The sequence below is a fragment of the Meles meles genome, chromosome 1, assembly GCF_922984935.1.
Source record: "Meles meles chromosome 1, mMelMel3.1 paternal haplotype, whole genome shotgun sequence".
Classification (NCBI taxonomy): Eukaryota; Metazoa; Chordata; class Mammalia; order Carnivora; family Mustelidae; genus Meles; species Meles meles.
The window spans coordinates 50472896-50494232 of record NC_060066.1 but is presented as its reverse complement, the minus strand read 5'-3'; the positions used below and the strand labels follow the sequence as shown (position 1 = coordinate 50494232).

General features: G+C 39.5%; 1 protein-coding gene and 1 pseudogene across 3 annotated transcripts in view; both read left to right on the top strand.

The window, feature by feature from the left end:
* The first annotated feature begins 4918 nt into the window (after positions 1-4918).
* On the top strand, positions 4919-5042 carry LOC123928697 (annotated as a pseudogene).
* Positions 5043-10651: 5609 nt separating this feature from the next.
* Positions 10652-21337, top strand: part of E2F5 (E2F transcription factor 5) — a 29357-nt gene continuing 18671 nt past the window's right edge. For all 3 annotated transcript variants that reach the window (XM_046025810.1, XM_046025805.1, XM_046025799.1), the window contains exon 1: positions 10652-11167. In XM_046025810.1, coding sequence (XP_045881766.1) covers positions 10934-11167 — 234 coding nt within the window. In that variant the 5' untranslated portion in view covers positions 10652-10933. The remainder of the gene's footprint in view (positions 11168-21337) is intronic.

Below are 21337 nucleotides of genomic sequence, written 5' to 3'. Positions count from 1 at the left end.
TCTCATCAGAAATAATAAAGGCCAAAAAAAAAAAAAAAAAAAGGCGGCCAGAAGGCAGTGAGTAACATACTTGAGGTATGGAGGAAAAATGAATTACCAACCAAGAATTCTATATCAAAAAAAAAAAAAAAAAAAAAGAATACATCCAGCAAAACTGTCAAGATAAATGCAAAATAGTGCATGTCCAAGCAATGGACAAAATTTATTGTTAGCCAACCTACCTTAAAAGAAATGTTGAAGTTCTTAAGGCTAAAAGAAAATGGTTCCAAACAGTAACTCAAATTCACTGGAAGAAATGATTATTGGGAACAGTAAACATGTAGGTAAGTTCTCCTAAGACTGTATATTTTTTTCTGTTAATTAGAATGCATTATATACAGCAATAATTGTAACAGTATATTGAATTTACATACAGCATATGTAGGTGGGCTATGTGTGACAAAAATAGCCTTAAGTTGGGGGAAGGAATGGCTATATTGTTTATTTTGCTAGAGTAATACTAATCTAAAGATGACTGATAAAATGCATATTATAACTCCTACAACAGCCACTAAGAAAATAACCCAATTATACTTAAAAAATCAACAGAGTGAGTTCCACTTCTAGAATAGTAGCTCAAGGAGCTCTGTGAACATGTTTTCTAGCAAAACAACCACAACTGGTAAAGAATATTATATTTTTTATTTATCTATTAAGATTTTATTTATTTGCAAGAGCAGAGGGAAAATGGACTCCCTGCTGGGGGGTGGGGGAGGACAGCCCAACTTGGGGCTCTATCCCAAGACTCCAGGATCATGATCTGAGCTGAAGACGGACACTGAGCTGAAGACAGACACTTAACCAACTCAGCCACCCAAGTGTCCTGTAAAAAGTATTTTAAAACACCCATTTAAAATCTGGAAATTGGGGCGCCTGGGTGGCTCAGTGGGTTAAAACCTCTGTCTTCAGCTTGGGTCATGATCTCAGGGTCCTGGGATTGAGCCCCGCATCGGGCTCTCTGCTCAGTGGGGATCCTGCTTCCTCCTCTCTCTCTGTCTGCCTCTCTGCCTACCTGTGATCTCTGTCTGTCAAATAGATAAAATCTTTTTAAAAAAATAAAATCTGGAAATTGTCCTAAGAGCATACAGCAAATGAAGAAACATTTTTTCAAGAGAATTTATTCTCTGTAAGAACAGCAAAAGCCTACAATAGATTCCGTAAAATGCCCAGTTTTCACCTAGAAAGAGGAGACCTGTAAAGAAATAGAAAAGGGGGATGCATAGAGAGGGCCAAAAAAGCAGGCAAGGAAAAATACTTGTAAGAGGGCCCAGATATTAGATAAAAGAAGACTTCAAAGCAAACACCATATGTTCAAATGACTGAAAACATGCTTTAAACGTAAAGGAAACTGCTTTGGTAGTGCTTACCAAATGGAGAATAAAGAGAAATATTTTTTAATAAAATTTTACTTTAGGGTTTCTACAGTGCATTTGATCAAGCAGAAGAATCTGAACTTGGAGATTACATAATCTGAAAAAGAGAGAAAAAATATAGAAGGAAAATTAACAGCCTCAGAAATATGGATCGCATTAACTGCACCAACATACAGTGAAGTACAAAAGGAGAGTAAAGGAGTGATATATATGAATTCTAAATAAAGTATATATAACTATATAACCTATATATTAAGTAGTGGCTCTAAGCTTGCCAAATTTGATGAAAATCATGAATTTACACTTCCAAGAAGCTAACTTCAAGTAGCAAAAATTGAGAGCCACATAGTAAAAAGTACTGAAATTGACAGTAAAAAATACCAAAATTGAAAGAAATGTGAGAAGTCCCCAAATACTTGCAAATTAAGCTGCAACTTCTAAATAACCTATGAGTCAAATAAGAAACGTCAGAGAAAGGATGGGATAAGAGAAATGGGCTCTATATTGACCCATGCTGTGTCTGGGTGTAGGGGGAAGGTAAAAGAAAGACTCAGACTCCAGAGGTTTAAAAAATCATTTGGTTTTCTGAGTTTGGGGACCCAAGAAAGGCTGCCTACACTGTAACCTATATCTGGATCCAAAAATCTTTTTTCCCCAGTTGTATGAAGATATAATTGGCATGTAACATTGTATAAGTTTAAGGTATATGACATAATAATATGATGCATGTATATATTGTGAAATGATTACCACAATAAGTTTAATAATATCACTACACAGTACATTTTTTTCTTATGACGAGAACTTCTAATATCTACTCTGAGCAACTTTTAAATATACAATACACAGCTGTTTACTATAGTCATCATGTATATTACATCCCCAGAACTTAAATATAACTGTAAGTTTATACCTTTTGACCACCTTCATTCAGTTCACGCAACCCCTGGATCCAGGGACTTAAAACTCCCTAGTCTTCTAGTTTCTGTTAGTACATACCAGCCACCAAATTCCTAAAGCCAAGATACACTCTTCAATACTAAGCTCCTGCAAGGTTGGGGTGTTAGGTATAGAAGTTCTAGTTTAGTATTCTGGGGGATAATTGGAAAAAAAAAAATTTTTTTTTTAAGATTTTGATTTATTTATTTATTTATTTGACAGAGATCACAAGTAGGAAGAGAGGCAGGCAGAGAGAGAGAGAGAGGGAAGCAGACTCCCCGCTAAGCAGAGAGCCTGATGCGGGACTCGATCCCAGGACCCTGAGATCATGACCTGAGCCGACGGCGGAGGCTTAATCCACTGAGCCACCCAGGAGCCCCTGGAAAAAAAATTCTACTTGCTCTCCACTGAAATCCCAAAATGTTCACCCACATGGCCAAATCCTGAGTGTAGTTTATCCTGTCTTCTTTTGAGTTACTCAAAAATAAACAGCAGCTGATACCCTTCTTCATTAAACCCTACTAATATGCAGTGGATTAAGTAGTAATGTCCTTAGGTTGATATCACAAGTTCCAGTAAATGAATCCAACAATTAGGCCATATTTTATGGAGTAGGAGAGTAACCCTGCCAAAGATGTGACTACTTAATTCATTTGGAAGATTTTCATTGAGAAGTCTTGATACCCCATCTGATTTGTGATTTATGGGCTAGTGATACCACCACTAATGGTGGGGCTCAGTTGTCCCTACTTCCTTTGGCAATATGAGACTGCTGCTCATGACTAATGTATGCCTTAAATCACAACGACCAAGGGAGACACAAGCAGCTGAACATATTAGTATAATTGACTCATTTATACATTAAGTGGTTATAACCACTGTTTTTGTCCAAGTGCCTGCTCTAGAAAACATAGCTTAGTTATTTCAGAGTGCCTGGAGTCTGTATTCTTTCATTATGACTTTGTCATGCTGGTGTTTCCAACATTTATTGCCACATCCTAGGGTATAAGCCACAGTCTGACCTAATTGCTTCCCATCAAATAGCTCATGCCTTGTCCTGCCTAGAATCCCCTGCCAAATTTCTCCACTGTTATTCCCCAAAAGATGTGTTGAATCAACCACACAGCCACCTACAAAGCAAAACAAACACCTATTTACTAGAACTTAGGAAACAAAACCTAGAATCAAAACAAATCTCCCTGATCCTTATCCTTACCTCGGGGTCTTGTTGAAAGATATGCTCAGGCTTTCTGGAAATGGTAAGAATCACATATATGTGTGTATATATCCTTTTTATAGTGGGTGTGCTTTCTTTGATTTTACTGGAAGTGAATTTTAGGAAGATCAATCCATGAGATCTTCTCTGACACTTACCAAATTAAATGTTCTTTACTGAACATTCTTTTCCAGGAAGCTGCTGTGCAGTTTTCCAGCATGGTTCCTACCAGGCTTTGGAAAGGCTATATTTAGAAGTCGTTACATCTGTTAGTTGGTAGTTATAAATCTGTAAATAGACTGAATCCTTATCTTTCTTCAAGAAGTGTATAAATTCTAGTCTTCTCACGCCCACATAGATCTAATTAAGCAGTGTTTTATAGATAAAGTTGGATTTTGTTGTTGTTGTTGTTCTATCAAACTCTTGGTATATCCTTTTATTTAAACCCAAAGAGATGATCATCTTTACAACCTTGAGAATTTAGAGCCTCAATACTATAAGAGTCTTTGAAATCTTTCCAGAATTTTGATTACTGTCAGGCAGTATTTTCCATAGTAGATAACTGTTTGACACTTCACAGGTGTATGAATCGCCCTTGCCTTAGGCTGCCCTTGTAGTTGCCACAGCTTTAAATGGATTATTTTTGTTTGCCATTTTTTCACTTTTATCTCCATACTGCTGTAGTTGTTGGTAATGTACCTGTCTTGCTTTTATTTTTTATTTTTTTAACAAGACTCCACATATAGTGGGACTCAATCTCACCACCCTGAGATCAAGACGTGAGCTGAGATCAAGAGTCAGATTCCAGGGTCACCTGGGTGGCTCAGTGGGCTTAACATCTACCTTTGGCTCAGGTCATAGTCCCAGGGCTCTGGGATCCAGCCCCGTGTCCAGCTCCCTGCTCAAGGAGAAGTCTGCTTCTCCCTCTCGCTCTGACCTGCTCCCCTGTTCATGCTCTCTGTCTCTCTCAATTTCTCTTTCAAGTAAATAAGATCTTTAAAAAAAAAAAAAAAAAAAAAGACACCTAACCGACTGATTGTCTTGCTGTTAGATTCTGTTTTCTTAGTATATGGCTCATCGTGGGAGACTGAGGATCTGTCTATGCCACTTCTTTCCACTATTTTTAAACCTTTGAGGTGGAAGGGCTTCCTGATTGGCAGATAGTTTCTTTTGAACAGTAGTGAAAACAACATTGGTTTGCACTTTTACAAGCCTGGAATGCCCTTTCTGCTCTCAGTGTTTACAGTGCTGGCATACCTCACCTATTATTTTGTGAACACGATTGAACTTATGAAATCTACATACTTGCTCTCTTTACTGATATAACCCACATAAAGATTCTGAACTTTGAGAGCATATTCTTTGTACGCATAATGGGCTAAAGATTAGAAGAGTGCCCAGGGTGCTATGGCTCCTTGGTAGTGTATGCGGCCTATTAATTGAACGGGTTCCCCTAAGGGACCTTGGAGACAGCCCTTTCCAGTGGGCATTGATGTCTGACCTCGTGCTATCTCTAAGCTAGGACGCAGACAGGTATGAGGAGTGCTTTGGAAAGCACAGTGGCCAGGGTCCATGTTGGACAAGTCATCATGTCCATCTGTACCAAGCTGCAGAACAAGGAGCATGTAACTGAGGCCCTACGCAGGACCAAGTGCAAGCTCCCTGCTGCCAGAAGATTCACATTTCTAAGAAGTGAGGTTTGACTTAAGTTTAATGTGAATGAAAGTGAAGATATTGTTGCTGAAGAAAAAGCAGCTCATCAGATGGCCATGGAGTCCAATGTATCCCTTGAATGAATGGTGGGCTCTGTAGTCACGAGAACCTGGGCACTGCCCATCAGTGAATCCTATTTCCTGTCAAAAAAAAAAAAAAAAAAAGACTAGAAGAGTAAAATGTTTTTCTTCCTGTCAGCTAAAAGATAAGTGTTTACTAAACTTTAACTGGTTATGATTACTAAAGAAATTGATACACTTAAAAACTGTATAACATCATGAATTTCATCTTCATGATTTCTGGCATATTTTCACACTACCCAAATTATTAGTTTCTTATTAGTTCTCCTAAAACTAACTTTTAAAAATTAAATACATCTTCTAGCCATAATTTAAATAACGTAAGTTAAATCACTAATTTGATGTTCTGGTTATGTTTGTTTTAAAATTTTCCCAATTCACATTAAATTAGTCATGCAAGTATTACAATTAAAAGGTGCTTGACCATGTAATCAGCTGAAGTCCTTCTGTGTAATACCAGTAGAATGTGCATCACACATTACAAAAGACAGACAAACTGTTGGATGGTCTATTGACTGATGAAAGATCCCAAAGGTAATATTTTGGCTTTTCCATTTTTCCCATTTTACAAAGCATTTTTCCTCAGAGATTCTAAAAGCACATATTATTTGATTTAGTAATGTTTATGGCTAACATGACATAGTTGGAAGATATCCACGAATGAGTCTGAATTTAATTTTTGCTAAATAAAGTATTTTTTGTAAAAGCATACATATAATTATATGTGTTTTATAAGTAAAGCAGTTTAATTACAGTAGAACAAGACAAAATAGTACATATTTTAAGATTAGATAATTCTTGGATACCTTTTGTCATTACCTTGAAGGATTTACTTATTTCTTTACTTAGATGGTTTTATTTTTCATTCTAGGGAATATGTTTCCTGGTACTGCACAAGGAATTGAATGATGTGGGGGTCATTAGTGGTGAAAAATTATTTTTTTAAACACTTTTGACTTGGAATCACCCCCTCTTGATGATAAATCCAAAAAATTTTAACACTCATTTGACACAGGGTTTTAGTTGCCAAAGGGTTTGTACCAGAGGGTACTATGTAGAAATTTGGGTCTTAATTGGGGCAATGTATTATGAACAGGAACCCTTCATGTGACGGCTCATTATTTAGACAAGCTTTGGAAGTTTAGTGATAAGTATTTTTATCTTACTAAAATTTCAAAGAAATGTGTTATCAATCATGTTTCCAATGAAGAGAGTTGCTAAGTAACTTGATTTTTCATGAAGGTCTAAATGACATTCAGTTTCAGTAAATGTTTGACCCTATTTGCCTCCCCTTTTTTATCTGTAAGAGCAGAGGACTGTTCATGCCTAAGGAAATAGAAGATTGCAGTGTATCCTAGTTGAATTATATTTTGCTGTAACAAATTTGGATCTCTTGGTCTTATATTTGAACATGTGTTGTTGAAATTCAGACCCCACATATCAGATCATAAGCATTAACCTAATGACGATTGGAATTAGTGTTGTTTTTTTTTCTTTCTAAGATTTATTTATTCATTTGAGAGAAGGGAGAGACGGGGTTGGGGGTAGTAAAGGAGCAGAAGGAGAGAGAATCCCAAGCAGGCTTCAGCCTCCACAAGGAGCCCAACGTGGCCCCGATCTCACAACCCTGAGATCACAACCTGAACTGAAACCAAGAGTTAGATGCTCAACTGACTGCGACATCCAGGAACCCCAGGCATTAGAATTCTTAATACCACTCTTCAAGGAAGAGGCCACTATTTCTCTGCTTCTTTTAATGTCATCTCAAAATTTTAATATATGTGCTCTTTCTGTAAACTGACTTGATGGTGCAGTAGGGTAGAATACAAGTCACCATATAAAATTTAAATTCTAATGTATGCGAATTATATTTTTATATAAGTTTAAGTGTAATTTGCATTTCCTGTTTCTACTTATAATGCACAGACTTGTGAAAACAACCTCTTTGGGGTGCCGGGGTGGCCCAGTGGTTTAAAGCCTCTGCCTTCGGTTCAGGTCATGATCCCAGAGTCCTGGGATCGAGCCCCGCATCGGGCTCTCTGCTCGGCGGAGAGCCTGCTTCCTCCTCTCTCTGTCTCTGCCTGCCTCTCTGACTACTTGTCTGTCAAATAAATGAATAAAATCTTAAAAAAAAAAGAAAGAAAACCGCCTCTTTATTTATTATATTGTTGCACTATGCAGGTTTTGGTGGGCAAAGAATAATGTTATTTATCATAATGAGAAGATTAATAATCCTCGAAACGTATTTCTTAACTAAGTTTGTTGTTTTTTGGTAGTATTGTTTTGCTTGTTTGTTTTACCTAGAAAGCATAGAAGGTAGATGTTTGTGTGTTGCAAGATTTGGACAGGAAAAACAAAAACCTAAATTGTTTTCTTACTAACTTAGAAGAAATTATGCAAGGGAATAATAAAGCTAGTGAGGTAGCTTTTGATGGAATTTTGTTAGCTCAAAGCAGACCTGAAAGTTGGAAATTCCAACCAATCCTGACCACTAAATAGATTCATGCATTTTAAAATCAGTATGCCGTCGTCAGCGACCAAAATAAAATTTGGTTAGGGTGCCTGGCTGGCTTGGTTGGAAGAGCGTGTGACTCTTGATCTGGGGGTTGTGAGTTCAAGCCCCACATTAGGGGTAGAGATTACTTAAAAATAAAATCTTTTTAAAAAAATAGCAAAAAAAACCTTTTAAAAAATACACAATTGTGTCATTTAAGAAAATCCAACCAAAGTTTTTTAAATTTAGTTTAAAGTTTTTTTATTTTTAAATAATCTCTATACCCAATGTGGGGCTTGAACTCACAACCTAAGATCAAGAGTTGTATGCTCTACCAACTGAGCCAGCCAGGCACCCTTCTTAATGATTATTTGTATTTTGATTTTTTAACTTCATGTTTCTTAAACAATTTCATTAGCAGAAATTTCCAAAAAGATTCAACAGTATATTTTTTAAAGATTTTATTTATTTATTTGACAGAGAGAGAGAGAGAGAGAGCACAAGCAAGGGGAGCTGCAGACAGAGGGAGAGGGAGAAGCAGGCTACCTGCTGAACAGGGACCCTGATGTGGGGCTCGATCCCAGGGCCCTGAAATCATGACCTGAGTAGAAGGCAGACACTTAATTGACTGAGCCACTCAGGTGCCCCAAGATTCAATAATATTAAGAAGACTTTTGTATTATCAGCCCCTGATCTTTAGTTGTTTTTAGGGGAAAATATAATTTCCTTATTTTTCATGTTGTTATTCAGTATTTCTCAAAGAGTGACCATGAGTATGAGAATTACCTGAAACTGAAAATTGCAGATCTCCAAGTCAAATTCTCATATCAAATGCTGATTTCATCTCCGAGGTTTGGGTCCAAGAGTTTGCATTTTTAACAAATACCAAAGAGGATTTTTTCTCAGTAAAATTTGGGAAACAGTGGTGTAAATGGTTTTTAGCTTCTCCAAACATAAGATTTTGAAGACTAAATGAAATGATGGCTAATTTGTGAATATTTTCTAGTTGAACCCCAGCTACTTTAAACAAGTGAAAAATCTATTGTGAAAAATGCAAAAACACTGCAAAATAAATTTCAAGTGACCTTTAGCATCATTAACAGTATAATTGCTTTTAAGAAAATCTTTAAAAACTGAAATAAAAAAAATCTATTTTCAAAATTACCAAAATAGCTTTTATAAAGTAATAGTACATGCTATGGAATGAATTGTGTCTCCCCCAAATTCATGTTAAAGTGTAATGGTATTTGAGGAGGGAGCCTTTGGAAGGTATTAGGTTTAGAAGAAGTCTTGAGAGTAGGGCCCTCATGATGGTATTAGTGTCCTTATAATAGACACTGGGAGCTTACTTGCTCTTTTTGTCTCTGTCTTGTGAAGACAAGAAAAGAAAGTCTGTAAGCCAATAACAGAGCTCTCACTAGGACTTGACCATCCTGGCACCCTGAACTTGGACTTCTGGCCTCTAGACCTGTGAGAAAGACTATGGTATTTCTGTTATGACAGCCTTACCCAACTAAGGCACAACATAAATGTAAGGTTTTTTTTTAATAATAATAATTTTATCAATTCCTGTCCGAGCATGTATAGAATATTGTCTCAAATTAAAAATAGTTTTTATTAATTTTATTCATCAATAAAATTTTATTAATAAAATTAATTTGCAAAACTTGTCACTGATTTTGCTAATGACAAATCACACAGGAAAAACCACTTTCAGATCAATTGTTTGACTTTTTTAGCTGAATTTTTCATGTTTTATTTCAGATTTTTAATTTCAAGTGTTGCTTATAGAGTTCTTTAATTAAAATGAAGACTATTTGGTTATTATAAAGTTCTATGAATAGCAAACAACTTTATTATAACCGGTTTAGTTTTACTTGTGAATGCTGTTGTCTGAACATTTCATTTTAGTCACCTATTTTTGCTAGTTTGTTTTTACTTTAAGTAAAATCTTGCATGATTTTACTTGCATGAAATCTTGTATGAAGCTTTAATTTTGTCATATAGAATTCCCACTCACCTAATATTTGAGCATCTACTATATTCCAAGTGCTGTGAAAACAATTCATTTAAAATTTAGACCTGATTCTCAGAAGTTTGTAATCAAGACAGACTTTTTTTTTTTTTAAACTTACATCTGTGTGCCATCTCATTTATCCAAAATGGCTTGGGGGTATCACTGAAGTACAAAAACCTATGAGTGCCTAATACTCTAAATAACACAGAATAATCTGTTTTCAATAAGGCATTAAGGACACCTCTAAATGCAGGCGATCTGGGGTCTAGCTGAGTCTAGTAGTTCACAACCTCTCCCGTTACACTTCAGTTCCTCTACCTACAAAGTTAAGGCCTTGGGAATAACAGCTGATTAGGACAAAACCATCCCAAACCTGAAAAGATGATCTGTGGAATAAAACCCTGCACTTAGTCCCAGTCACTGAAATGTTTGCAAAAAATTCTAAAGCTCGAAAAGAGCGCTCTGCAGATAATACCCGATGACGGTAAGCGACCCAAATCTGATCTCCTGCGGCTTTACAAACGGAGCTCAGAAACTGATGGCCACTGGGCACAGTGTTTTTCTGCCCCCAGAGATGTCCTTGCTTTCTCCCGCTGCAGCTGCAGGAGGTCGTCATTCCTCGAGGCAGCTCACGAGCAGCAGGGAAGCGAGTGTGAAACACACTCACCGACGCTTCCCCTCCTCCTTGCTCGCTCCTCCTTCCCAAGGAAAAACGCGTTTCCAGGCAACGGCGGGCCGCGGCGTCACTTCCTGCCATTTAAACTCGGGTCCCCACCCCTCGCTGCCCCTTCTCCCAGCTTCCACTCCCCCTCCCCTCGGCCGTGGGCTTCATTCACGCTTCCCAGGGCTTGGGGAGGGGGCGGAGGCCGGCGCGCCCAGCAGCCCCGAGACCAGTGGGCGCCGCGCGCGCACCTGTTGTTGCCGGAGCCCGCGCCCCTTGGCTCTGCTCTCGGCCGCCGGCTGCTGGAGCGGCCGCAGGAGAGCCGGCCAGGCAGGTGGCCGCGGGCGGGGGCGGACGAGCCGCTGGGCGCGGGGGCCGCACTACCGCGGCGTGGGGACGCGATGGCGGCGGCGGAGCCCGCGAGCTCGGGCCAGCAGGCGCCGCAGGGGCAGGGCCAGGGCCAGCGGCCGCCGTCGCAGTCTTCTCAGGCGCAGCCTCCGCAGCAGCCACCGCTGCCTCAGCTCGGGGGCGGCGGGGGCGGTAGCAGCAGGCATGAGAAGAGCCTGGGGCTGCTCACCACCAAGTTCGTGTCGCTGCTGCAGGAGGCCAAGGACGGCGTCCTGGATCTCAAAGCGGTGAGCGCGGGAGGCGGGGATGGGGGCGGACTTCGTTGCCCGAGGCCCCCGAAGAAGCCCACCCCCTTGAAGCGTGGGTCGGGCGGCGTGGTGTGGACGGGCCTCGCGGGGACCGGGCGACCCCAGAGCTAGGGCCATGTGGCCGGTGCCCAGGCCCAGGACTTCGGGATGGGGGAGGGACAAGGGACCAGGATGGCCCGAATCGGCAGCACAACCAATAGGGCCCGGCGCCGCGCTGGTCTCTCGACAAAGAGCCTAGGACTTGGAGCGCGCCCGCGTGGCTTCTGGCGCAGGAACCCGAGGGCGACCGAGGGTCCTTGCTGCTTCGCGTCCACCTGTGGCAGTGGCGCAGGGGGTCCCTGGGCACCTTGCCTGGAGACACCTGGGGATCGATTTTGCTGTTGGGAATGATGGTTTTAATAGCTATTCTAGTTGAGAGCGTGTTCCCCTTGTTCGAAACAAAACAAAAAAACCTGATGTTGCCACCCCTTCCGGATGAAACGGGGAAAAAAGTGGACTTTCCATACTCATTCCCCAGTGAAATAATAATAGTAATAAAAACCCGCTCCCCTGCACAATTCTTTTAATCATCATGACGGATGGGAGGGGGAGATTTGATTTTTATTTAATATGGTGTCTGATAGAGATTTCTAAAAGGGAGATTTGCCATCACACAGGAAGAGGGTGTTTCAGAACTTTGGCTCAAGGAACTTTGACTCAAGAAGCGCTTAGTAAACTGTTTTATGAGAACGTGTGCTTCGTCTTTTACTACAGTTTTTCAAACAACAACATGCATCAAAACTGTTCAGTTAAACAGAATGACTTATCCGTTCCAGGCAGGATTTGGAAGGATTCCACAATGCTGAGGAACAGAAGGATGTGATTACTTGAATTAAAATTCAACCAGTGCACCAAGTTTAAGTAAGAACCAAAGCTTTAATAACAAAAATTTTTTTAAAAGATTTTACCTACTTATTTGACAGAAAAGGAACACAAGCAGGGGGAGTGAGAGAGGGAGAAGCAGGCTTCCCGCCCAGCAGGAAGCCCATTGAGGGGCTTGATCTTGAGAGCCTGAGATCACAACTTGAATGGAAGGCAAATGCTTAACTGACTGAGCCACCCAGGCACCCCCAAATAAAAATTACTGAGGAGTCATTAATTGCTGCAGACCCCTCTGAGGCATTTCCCGGAAATCAGATTTTATACTGTTGGTTGGTCCCAGCACCCACCGGAATGCCAGTGGGACCACCTTACTCGGCTTTGAGAGTGTGACCAAGATCTTTAAGATTGTGCCTATAGCAAGGGAAACAGCATCTGAGCTGGAGAGCATTCTGTAGTACTCCCTGAAGGTAGAGAGGAAGCCCCTCCCCACTTGAAGGTTTCTACTATAGGCCCTCCTCTGAGTGTAGCCCAGGGGCTGCTCTTTGACTTTGAATGCCCTTTCCTTACCCTAAGCACAGTAGGTGTTCATTAAGTGATTATTAATTTGAATAATCTGAATTCAAATGAGGCATGATGTGTGCATTTTGCATGTTGGCAAGTAGTTTCCACTGTCTTCTTTTTTATTTGTGGAATTTCCCCCCAACTCTAGAAATTCCTTTTTCTTTCTACAGCCTTTTCCTCCCTCACTTCCTTTCTTCCTCCTGAAAGTGCTTTATAGAATATATAAAGTATTTAGATTGTCAAGAACTAAAATGGATTCAGTTTAAAGAATTTCATAGGAAGTCATGAAGTCATCAGCGAAAGCCAGAGAGGTTACAAAACATGACTTGCAAACTGCTGTTCTAAATCTAGACATGGAGTTGTATCCTGAACTTACCATGTAAATGTACTGTGGTTTCAGTAAAGGGAATCAGGGAGGTTTGGGGTTTTCCAGATACAGCTGAACTCAGGGCCTAACTTTGAGGGCTTCTTTCTCAGCTCACCAGGGAATATGATGGAACTTCGCCTTACTTGCCTTTAAATTCTTTGTCTTCTCCTGTTTCGTCATAGCCATATAAGTGTTCTCCAGAAGTCACAGAGAAAGTGAGTAGGAAGTGGAGTTTAATTTATCATAACAGCATTGTTTCATTCATCCTGGAACTTTCTAAAAGTTTCAGAGATTTCTGCAGTAACATTATGTCTCTTTATATTAATAATTTTTTACTCCTAAAGAGCACTGTGTCATTCTGTTTCACAAATACATGAAAAAATACATATTTATTTATGTATATTTTTCATTTATTTACATAGATGTATAAAATCTTATTTATATAAAAATCTTACAGTGAAGTCTTTCCATGGTGTTTCTTATTGTGAACCATGACATCTACTACTGAAAAATAAGAACATAAGACTGTGTCTTAGTGATGCATTTTTTCTTCATAATATACCTGAGAAAATTGCTTAATAAATCAAATAGATTCTAATAAAGCTGTTTGAGTATACTTTAACAATTAGGAGGGCTTAGAAACACCTTGAAAGTGGTTTTTGAAACTTATATAATCTCTCCCTCCAATTCCCACACTATAGGGTCTTATTTACAAAAATGGAGTGCAGTAGTTACATCTTTTTATTCCAGTAAGAAGACACATTATCCCTCACTCCTCTCAATTTATGCTGCTAATGACTAGCATTTATTGAGAGTTTGTTCCAGACTTTTTACATATGTTAACTAATTTTATCATCTTAACAACTTGGAAATTTGGTCCTAACATCCCTATTTCACAGATGAGAAAATTGATACATTCAGTAACTTGCCCAGTGTCACACAGTAGAAAGTGATTTGAAAGTAGACCATTTTTCTATTGTGTATGCTATATTGCCTTTTAGTATTCCTTAGAAAAACCAAAAACTTATCTTTTAAGTTTTTCATTTGTATAAGAATATGGAATGTTTCTTCCAAAGAAAAACGTGATTATTTTTATTCCTCTACCCATTGCAGAAGAGAGAGGTATTGAGTTCTTTATTTTTTTTAAAGATTTTATTTGTTTATTTATTTGAGAGAGAGAAAGAGAGAGCGCACACATGCACGCAGCAGAGGAAGGGACAGAGGGAGAGGGAGAGAGAGAATCCCAAGTAGACTCCATGCTAAGCAAAGAGACCAATTTGGGGCTTAGTCTCACGACCCTGAGATCATGACCTGAGCTGAAATCAAGACTCAGAAGTCCAACCTACTGAGCCACCCAGGTGCTCTGAACTCCTCCTTTAAAAATAAGGGTATTGATGGCAAATTCCACATTATTTCACAAATTAAACTAGGGTTCTACTTTTCCAGAAGTAAGAATTTAAGGAACTGTTAAGATAGTCATGACTATCTATATATTGTTTTGGAAATTCCTATTAAATATAATTTCTAACTGAGTTTCTATATTTTATTTGTCATTTTGATGCCACCCTGAATTTTAAAGCATGATTAAGATTGTATTATAATTGTTTATGTTACAAATTGCCTGCATGACACCTAGGTTAAAATGATAAAGTATTTATGATATTCCTTATCTCACAGGTCCCTGACTCGTACCCATATGATTAGCTAGTTAATACATGCCTTGGAAGAAATAATTAATCTAAGGCCTTTGTGATGTAAAGCAAAGATTTGGTGTCACAGGATAAAGATTGGATTAGTCTAAGAAAAACTATATGAGTAGGACAGGCAGAACTTTAGAGCATAAAAATTCTCAGGACAATTTAGGGCTTAAAAATTCTCAGGACAATTTCACTTTTGAGTGTATACCCCAAAGATTTAGAAACAAGGTCTTTTTTTTTTTTTTTAAAGATTTTATTTATTTATTTGACAGATAGAGATCACAAGTAGGGAGAGAGGCAGGCAGAGAGAGAGAGAGAGAGGAGGAAGCAGGCTCCCTGCCAAGCAGAGATGCGGGGCTCGATCCCAGGACTCTGAGATCATGACCTGAGCCGAAGGCAGCGGCTTAATCCACTGAGCCACCCAGGCGCCCCTAGAAACAAGGTCTTAAACAGATAATTGTATACCCCGTTTTCTTTTTTTTAAAGATTTTATTTATTTATTTGACAGAGAGAGAGATCACAAGTAGGCAGAGAGACAGGCAGAGAGAGAGGGGGAAGCAGGCTTCCTGCTGAGCAGAGAGCCCGATGTGGGGCTCGATCCCAGGACCCTGAGATTACAACCAGAGCCGAAGGCAGAGGCTTTAACCCACTGAGTCACCTAGGCGCCCCTACCCCATTTTCATAGCATTATTCGCAAGAGCCAAAAGGCAGAAGCAATACAAGTGTCTATCAACAGATGAATAAGTAAACAAAATGTGATCTATACCTATAATGGAAGACTATGCAGCCTTAAAAAGGAAGGAAATTCTCCACATGCTATAACATAGATGAACCTTGAAGACATGCTAGTTACAAGAAGATAAATACTATATGATTCCACTTCCATGAAGTAACTAGAGTAGTCACATTCCTAGAGACAAGATAGAAGAGTGATTGCCTGGGGCTAGGGGGAAGGGGAGAATGGGAAGTCGTTGTTTCATAGTTCAACATGTTAGGGCTGCACTGTGTCCTCTCAAAATCCATATGTTGAAGCCCTAAACCTCCGAACTTCAGAACATGACTGTATTTGGAGATAGGGCCTTTAAAGAGATCCTGTAGTTAAAATGAAGTCATTGGGATAGGCACTAATCCAATCGGACTGGTGTCCCTAGAAGAAGGGAAATTTAGACACAGAGATGCGAGGATACATCCCCCCAGAGAAAAACCCATGTGAGGGCACAACGAAAGGGTGACCATCTGCCAGCCAAGGGGAGAGGCTTCTCAAGAAACCACACTTGCCAACACCTTGATCTTGGACTTCTGGCCTCCAAAACTGTAAGAAAATAAATTTCTGTTGTTTAAGTCACCCAGTCTGTGGTCTTTTGTTAACGGCAGTCCCAGAAAACTAATAGAATGGGTGTAGAATTTGCCAGATGAGGAGGGTTGCACATCAGTGTGAATGTACTGAGTTGTACACTTAAAAATGGTTAAGATGATTAATTTTATGTCATGTGTATTTTACTAAAATTAAAGAAACATATAAAACAGCAACACGAGATACTGTGACATATCTATTAGAATGGCAAAGTAACACAGGACACTAGCGATACTGAATGCAGAGGAGAATGTGGAACAACAGGAACTCTCATTCATTCCTGGTGGGAATGTACAATGGGATAGCCACATTGGAAGACTGGCAGTTTTTAGAAAACTGAACATCATCTTACCGTATGATTCAGCAATCACACTGCTTGTTATTTACCCAAATGACCTGGGAACTTAGGTCTACCCTCACATGAATGTGTATAGCAGCTTTATCTGTAATTGCCAAAACTTGGAACACCCAGGACGTCTTTTGGTAGGTAAATGGATAAATAAACTGGCCTATTTAGAGAATGGAGTACTATTCAGTGCTTTAAAAAAAAAAAAAAAAAAAAAAAAAGGCATAAGCCCTGAAAAGACATGGAAGAACTTTAAATGTATATTACTGAGTGCAAGAAGCTGATATGAAAAGGCTACCTACTGTACATTCTGAGTATATGGCATCTTGGAAAAGGCAAGACTGTGCAGACACTAAAAGCTCAGTGGTTGCCAGAAGTGAAAAGGCAGAGCACAGAGAATTCTTAGTGAAAGTATTGTGTATAGCACTGTAATGGTGGACACATGTCATTACACATTTGTCAACACCCATAGAACGTACAACACCAAGAATGCACCCTCATATAAACCACGGACCAGTAGTGATAATGACATGTCAGTGTAGGCTCATCAGTTTAAAACAATGTCCTACTCTGGTGAGGGATGCTGATAGAGGGGGCAGCTCTGCCCGTGTGGGAGCAGGGGTGTAGGGGAACTCTGGACTTCTGCTCAGTTTTGCTATGAACCTAAAACTGCTCTAAAAAATAAAGTGATTCATATGCACAAAGAAAGCTGATCTGGACACATCTATTCCAGCATCTCATTATTCAACATCAATACAAGATGCTTGACTAAGTGGAAAAAAATTCTCAGGAGACTAAAGCTCTACAACACTAATAAAACTTATTATTATTAGCTAGTACCAAATGACTGGCACTATGCCTGATGTTTACTTGTATGAACTCATTTAATCCTTAGAACAAAAGTATAAAAAAGAGATTATATCCATTTTGCTAATAGAAAAGTGAGGTGAAAGGAGGTGAAGTGACAGTCAATATCCCAGCCCCGTGTTGGGCATAAAGCTTCCTTTAAAAAACAAACCAACTTTGGGTCATCTGGTTCGCTCTGTCGGTGGCGCACATGACTCTTGATCTTAGGGTTGTGAGTTCCAGATCAACATCTGGTGTAGAGCTTATTTTTAAAAAATATCCACAGTGAGTGACCTACAAGTCCAGGTAGCCTGGTACCAGCAGTGATGCCTTGAACCATCATGCCAAGCATATAACTATGTTATTTAAAGTTTAAAGGTAACTATTAGCAGGCCAGAAACACTTTGAACTGCTATCTCATTTTAAGGGGGGGAAGTAGCACAGCTTAAATCCATGAAAAAGAACAAAAGGTAACATCATGAAAGCATGACACACAAAATACATCAAATGAGTGATAATTAGAAACTGTTTTCTGTATTACATACAGAGTGTATGTAATACATGTGAATGTATTCAATTCCTTTTTCTTTTTAATGAAGTTTATTATTATTATTATTACTATTTTTTTTTTTTTTTTTTTTTGAGAGAACGTGAAGTGGGTGGAAGGGAAGAGCAGAGGGAAAGGGAGAGAGAGAATCCCGAGCAGGCTCCATGGCCAGCATGGGGCCCGATGCGGGGCTTGATCTTAAGACCCTGAGACCCTGACCTGAGCAGAAATCAGGGTCAGATACTTAACCAACTGAAGCCACCCAGGTGCCCCTTTAATAAAGTTGTTTAGATGAAAAAGAATTCAGGCACCTATTGCTAACAAGAAACTTGCCAATAAAAGTCTCAAGAAGTTTATGGTCTACCAGGCAAAAAGAAAGAAAAGAAATTTGGAATGAAAGTAATAGTTTTCAGATAAAATCTACTTTAATATCAAGAGTAGTAAATGGTATAAATTGGTATATTTTGGAGAATAATATCACAACCCAAGGATGAGTTACAAAAGTCAAGCTGACCAAAGGAATGAAATGTTTGAATAGGGTTGTCTGTTGATACGGATCATGCATATATTTGGGTGTATGAATTGTATTACGCTGTTTATTTAATGTAGTAAATATATTTTCTAAAGATCTTATTTATTTATTTGTCAGAGAGAGAGCATAAGTAGGGAGAGCAGCAGGCAGACCAGGTGTCGGGAGAAGCAGGCTTCCCACTGAAGGAGCCCGATGTGGGACTCAATCCCAGGACCCTGGGATTATGACCTGAGCTGAAGGCAGACACTTAAATGACTGAGCCATCCAGGTGTCCCTAAGAAAGTAAATATTTTTTTCCTTTTTTTAAATTTTACTTATTTATTTGACAGAGAGCGACACAGGGAGAGAAGGAACACAAGTACGTGGAGCAGGAGAGGGAAGCAGGCTTCTCTCCGAGCGGGGAGCCAGATGTGGGACTCAATCCTAGAACCCTGGCATCATGACTTGAGCCAAAGGCACTCGCTTAATGACTGCGCTACCCAAGTGCCCCAATAGTAAATATTTTTTGTAAATACATTGTTTTTTTTAAGATTTTGCCAGTTAAAACTGGATTTTCCCAATTCTTTATACATTAAACTTAATATGTTTGTGGAAGGGAGGATTTTTTTCTGATTCACCTTTTTAAACTTAAAGTATAATTACTGAGGTAACATACAAATAGTAGAAAGCTCGGAAATAGGTTAATGTATTCTAGAATAAAAAATTACCCAGTATGCCGTCTCCTAAAGAGAACCACTATCTTCCATCTTCAATATGTCTTCAATTTGTTCCACCTTTTTATAGCTGAGATCAAACTTTTATCTTTCCCAATTGGAAACATAATTTGTGATGGCCTCACAAGTTACATTCATTCCATTTGTCAGAATTAACCTTTCTCATAGATAGGTATATAAGTCATTTCTAGTTTTTTTCCCATCTCATTCAACAAATATGAGTTAAACATTGTGTACCTCAGCCCCTTCCTTTAGTAGACTGCAGCTTACGGCTGTAGAGGAAAGTCAGGGACATGGGCAGTTGCACACTTCTTACGCTATAAATTGGGTTTGGAACCACCTGCTGATCTGTGGGGACTGGTGATGTGAGAGGCACTGAAGAAGGGAACAGGTGGGAGCTGAACAGGGCACGAATGGACTCAGCAGGGCAGATGACATTGATATATGGAAGAACTGTAGAATTTAAAGTCGTGTTGCTCCTCTACTTAGAACAACATCCAAACACCTACAAGACCTTACCTCCTCGGGCCCTCCTTCCTCTGACGAGGTCCAGGCCCACTCTCCTGGCATGCTCACGTGCCCTCTCTTCTCTGTCTTCAGGCTGTCAGACACACAGGCTTTTCCCTCTGCTGGAGCACATTTCTACACAAACACACAGTCATTTGGCCACTTCTCTAAACCCTCTGGTCTCAGTTTAACTATTTTCTCATCTGAGATGCTATAGTAGTGGAATAACCACCCCTGCCCCACCAATTAATGTCTCGAATTGCAGAAGATTCCAGACTTTGTGGTATCCGTTGGATTTAGCAACAGGTCCAGAAAACATTTTTGGCATTTAGACATATTGAATTTTTTCTGCTTTAGTGTAATCTGCACTAAAGAATTGCTAGGTCAAGGGATAATAAACATATTTAAGGCCTTTGATGAACATTGCCAAATTGCTTTACAAAAAGATAGTAATTTATACTCCCACTAGCAGCATGCAGTCATGACCAACCACCTTACCACATCAAAAGTAGCATAGTGTAGTGGTTAAAAACACGCAGCCTGGGGTGCCTGGGTGGCTCAGTGGGTTAAAGCCTCTGCCTTTGGCTCAGGTCATGATCCCAGGGTCCTGGAATCGAGCCCCACATTGGGCTCTCTGCTCCGCGGGGAGCCTGCTTCCTCCTCTCTCTCTGCCTGCCTCTCTGCCTAGTTGTGGTTTCTCTCTGTCAAATAAATAAAATATTAGGAAAAAAAACACGCAGCCTGGGGTTATGTCCTGACTTTACCATGTTCAGTGGACTTGAGCAACTTACCAAGGCTCAGTTTCCTCTTGGAAAAGTGCAAACAATAATACCTACCTTATATAATTGTTATAGGAGTTGCTAACGTGAGTTTAAAGCATTTAAACAGGGGTGCCTGAGTTGCTCAGTCAATTGAGTGGCTGTCTTTGGCTCAGGTCATGATCCTAGGGTCCTGGGATCAAGCCCTGCATGGGGTTCTCTGCTCAGCGGGAGGGTCTACTTCTCCTCTTCCCTCTGCTTTTAACTCCTGCTTGTGGGCTCTCTCTCTCCCTCTCTCAAGTAAATAAATAAAATCTTAAAATAAAATAACGCATTTAAACAATGCTTGGTACATAGTAAGTACTATACCGGTATTTGTTAGACAAATGATAGAGAGATACGTGCTTATTAGATAAATAATAGATTAGATAGACAAAGAAGAATCGTGCATATTTAGATGTTTTCATATTTTGTGAATTTGAATGGTAATGAATAACTTTTTTTACCATATATATGTGTGTGTGTGTGTGTATATATATATATACATATACATATATGTATATATATATAAATGCTCACATTCTAAGGGCACAGTTCAATGGTTTTGACAAATGCTTCTACCTGTAACCACCACAGCCAGATGGAAATCTTCGCCCCAGTTTTAGTTCTCTGTGCCTCCTCCCAGGCAGTCCCTAGCTTCACCCTAGCCCCACTAACCATTAGTCTGCTCTCTTGAATTAAAATGGTCTTTATAGGTCTTTTCATGTCAGTGAAATCACAGGATGTACTCTGTTTAGTTTCTCTCACTCATCATGATGTTTTGAGATTCACCTGTGTTGTTTGGTAAAACAGTAGTTCATTCCTTTCTCTCCCCACATGGTATCTCGTTTTATGGATACACTGCACTTTGCTTATCCATTCACCTGCCACTTCCAATTTTGGGCTGTCATGACTAGGTACAGTTCTTTGTGTGGATATATTTTTTCATTGTTTTTGTTTGCATTCATTTGATTATTCCTTCTATAACTCATTAAAAGCTTGAAAATTTTTTCAAGAATGT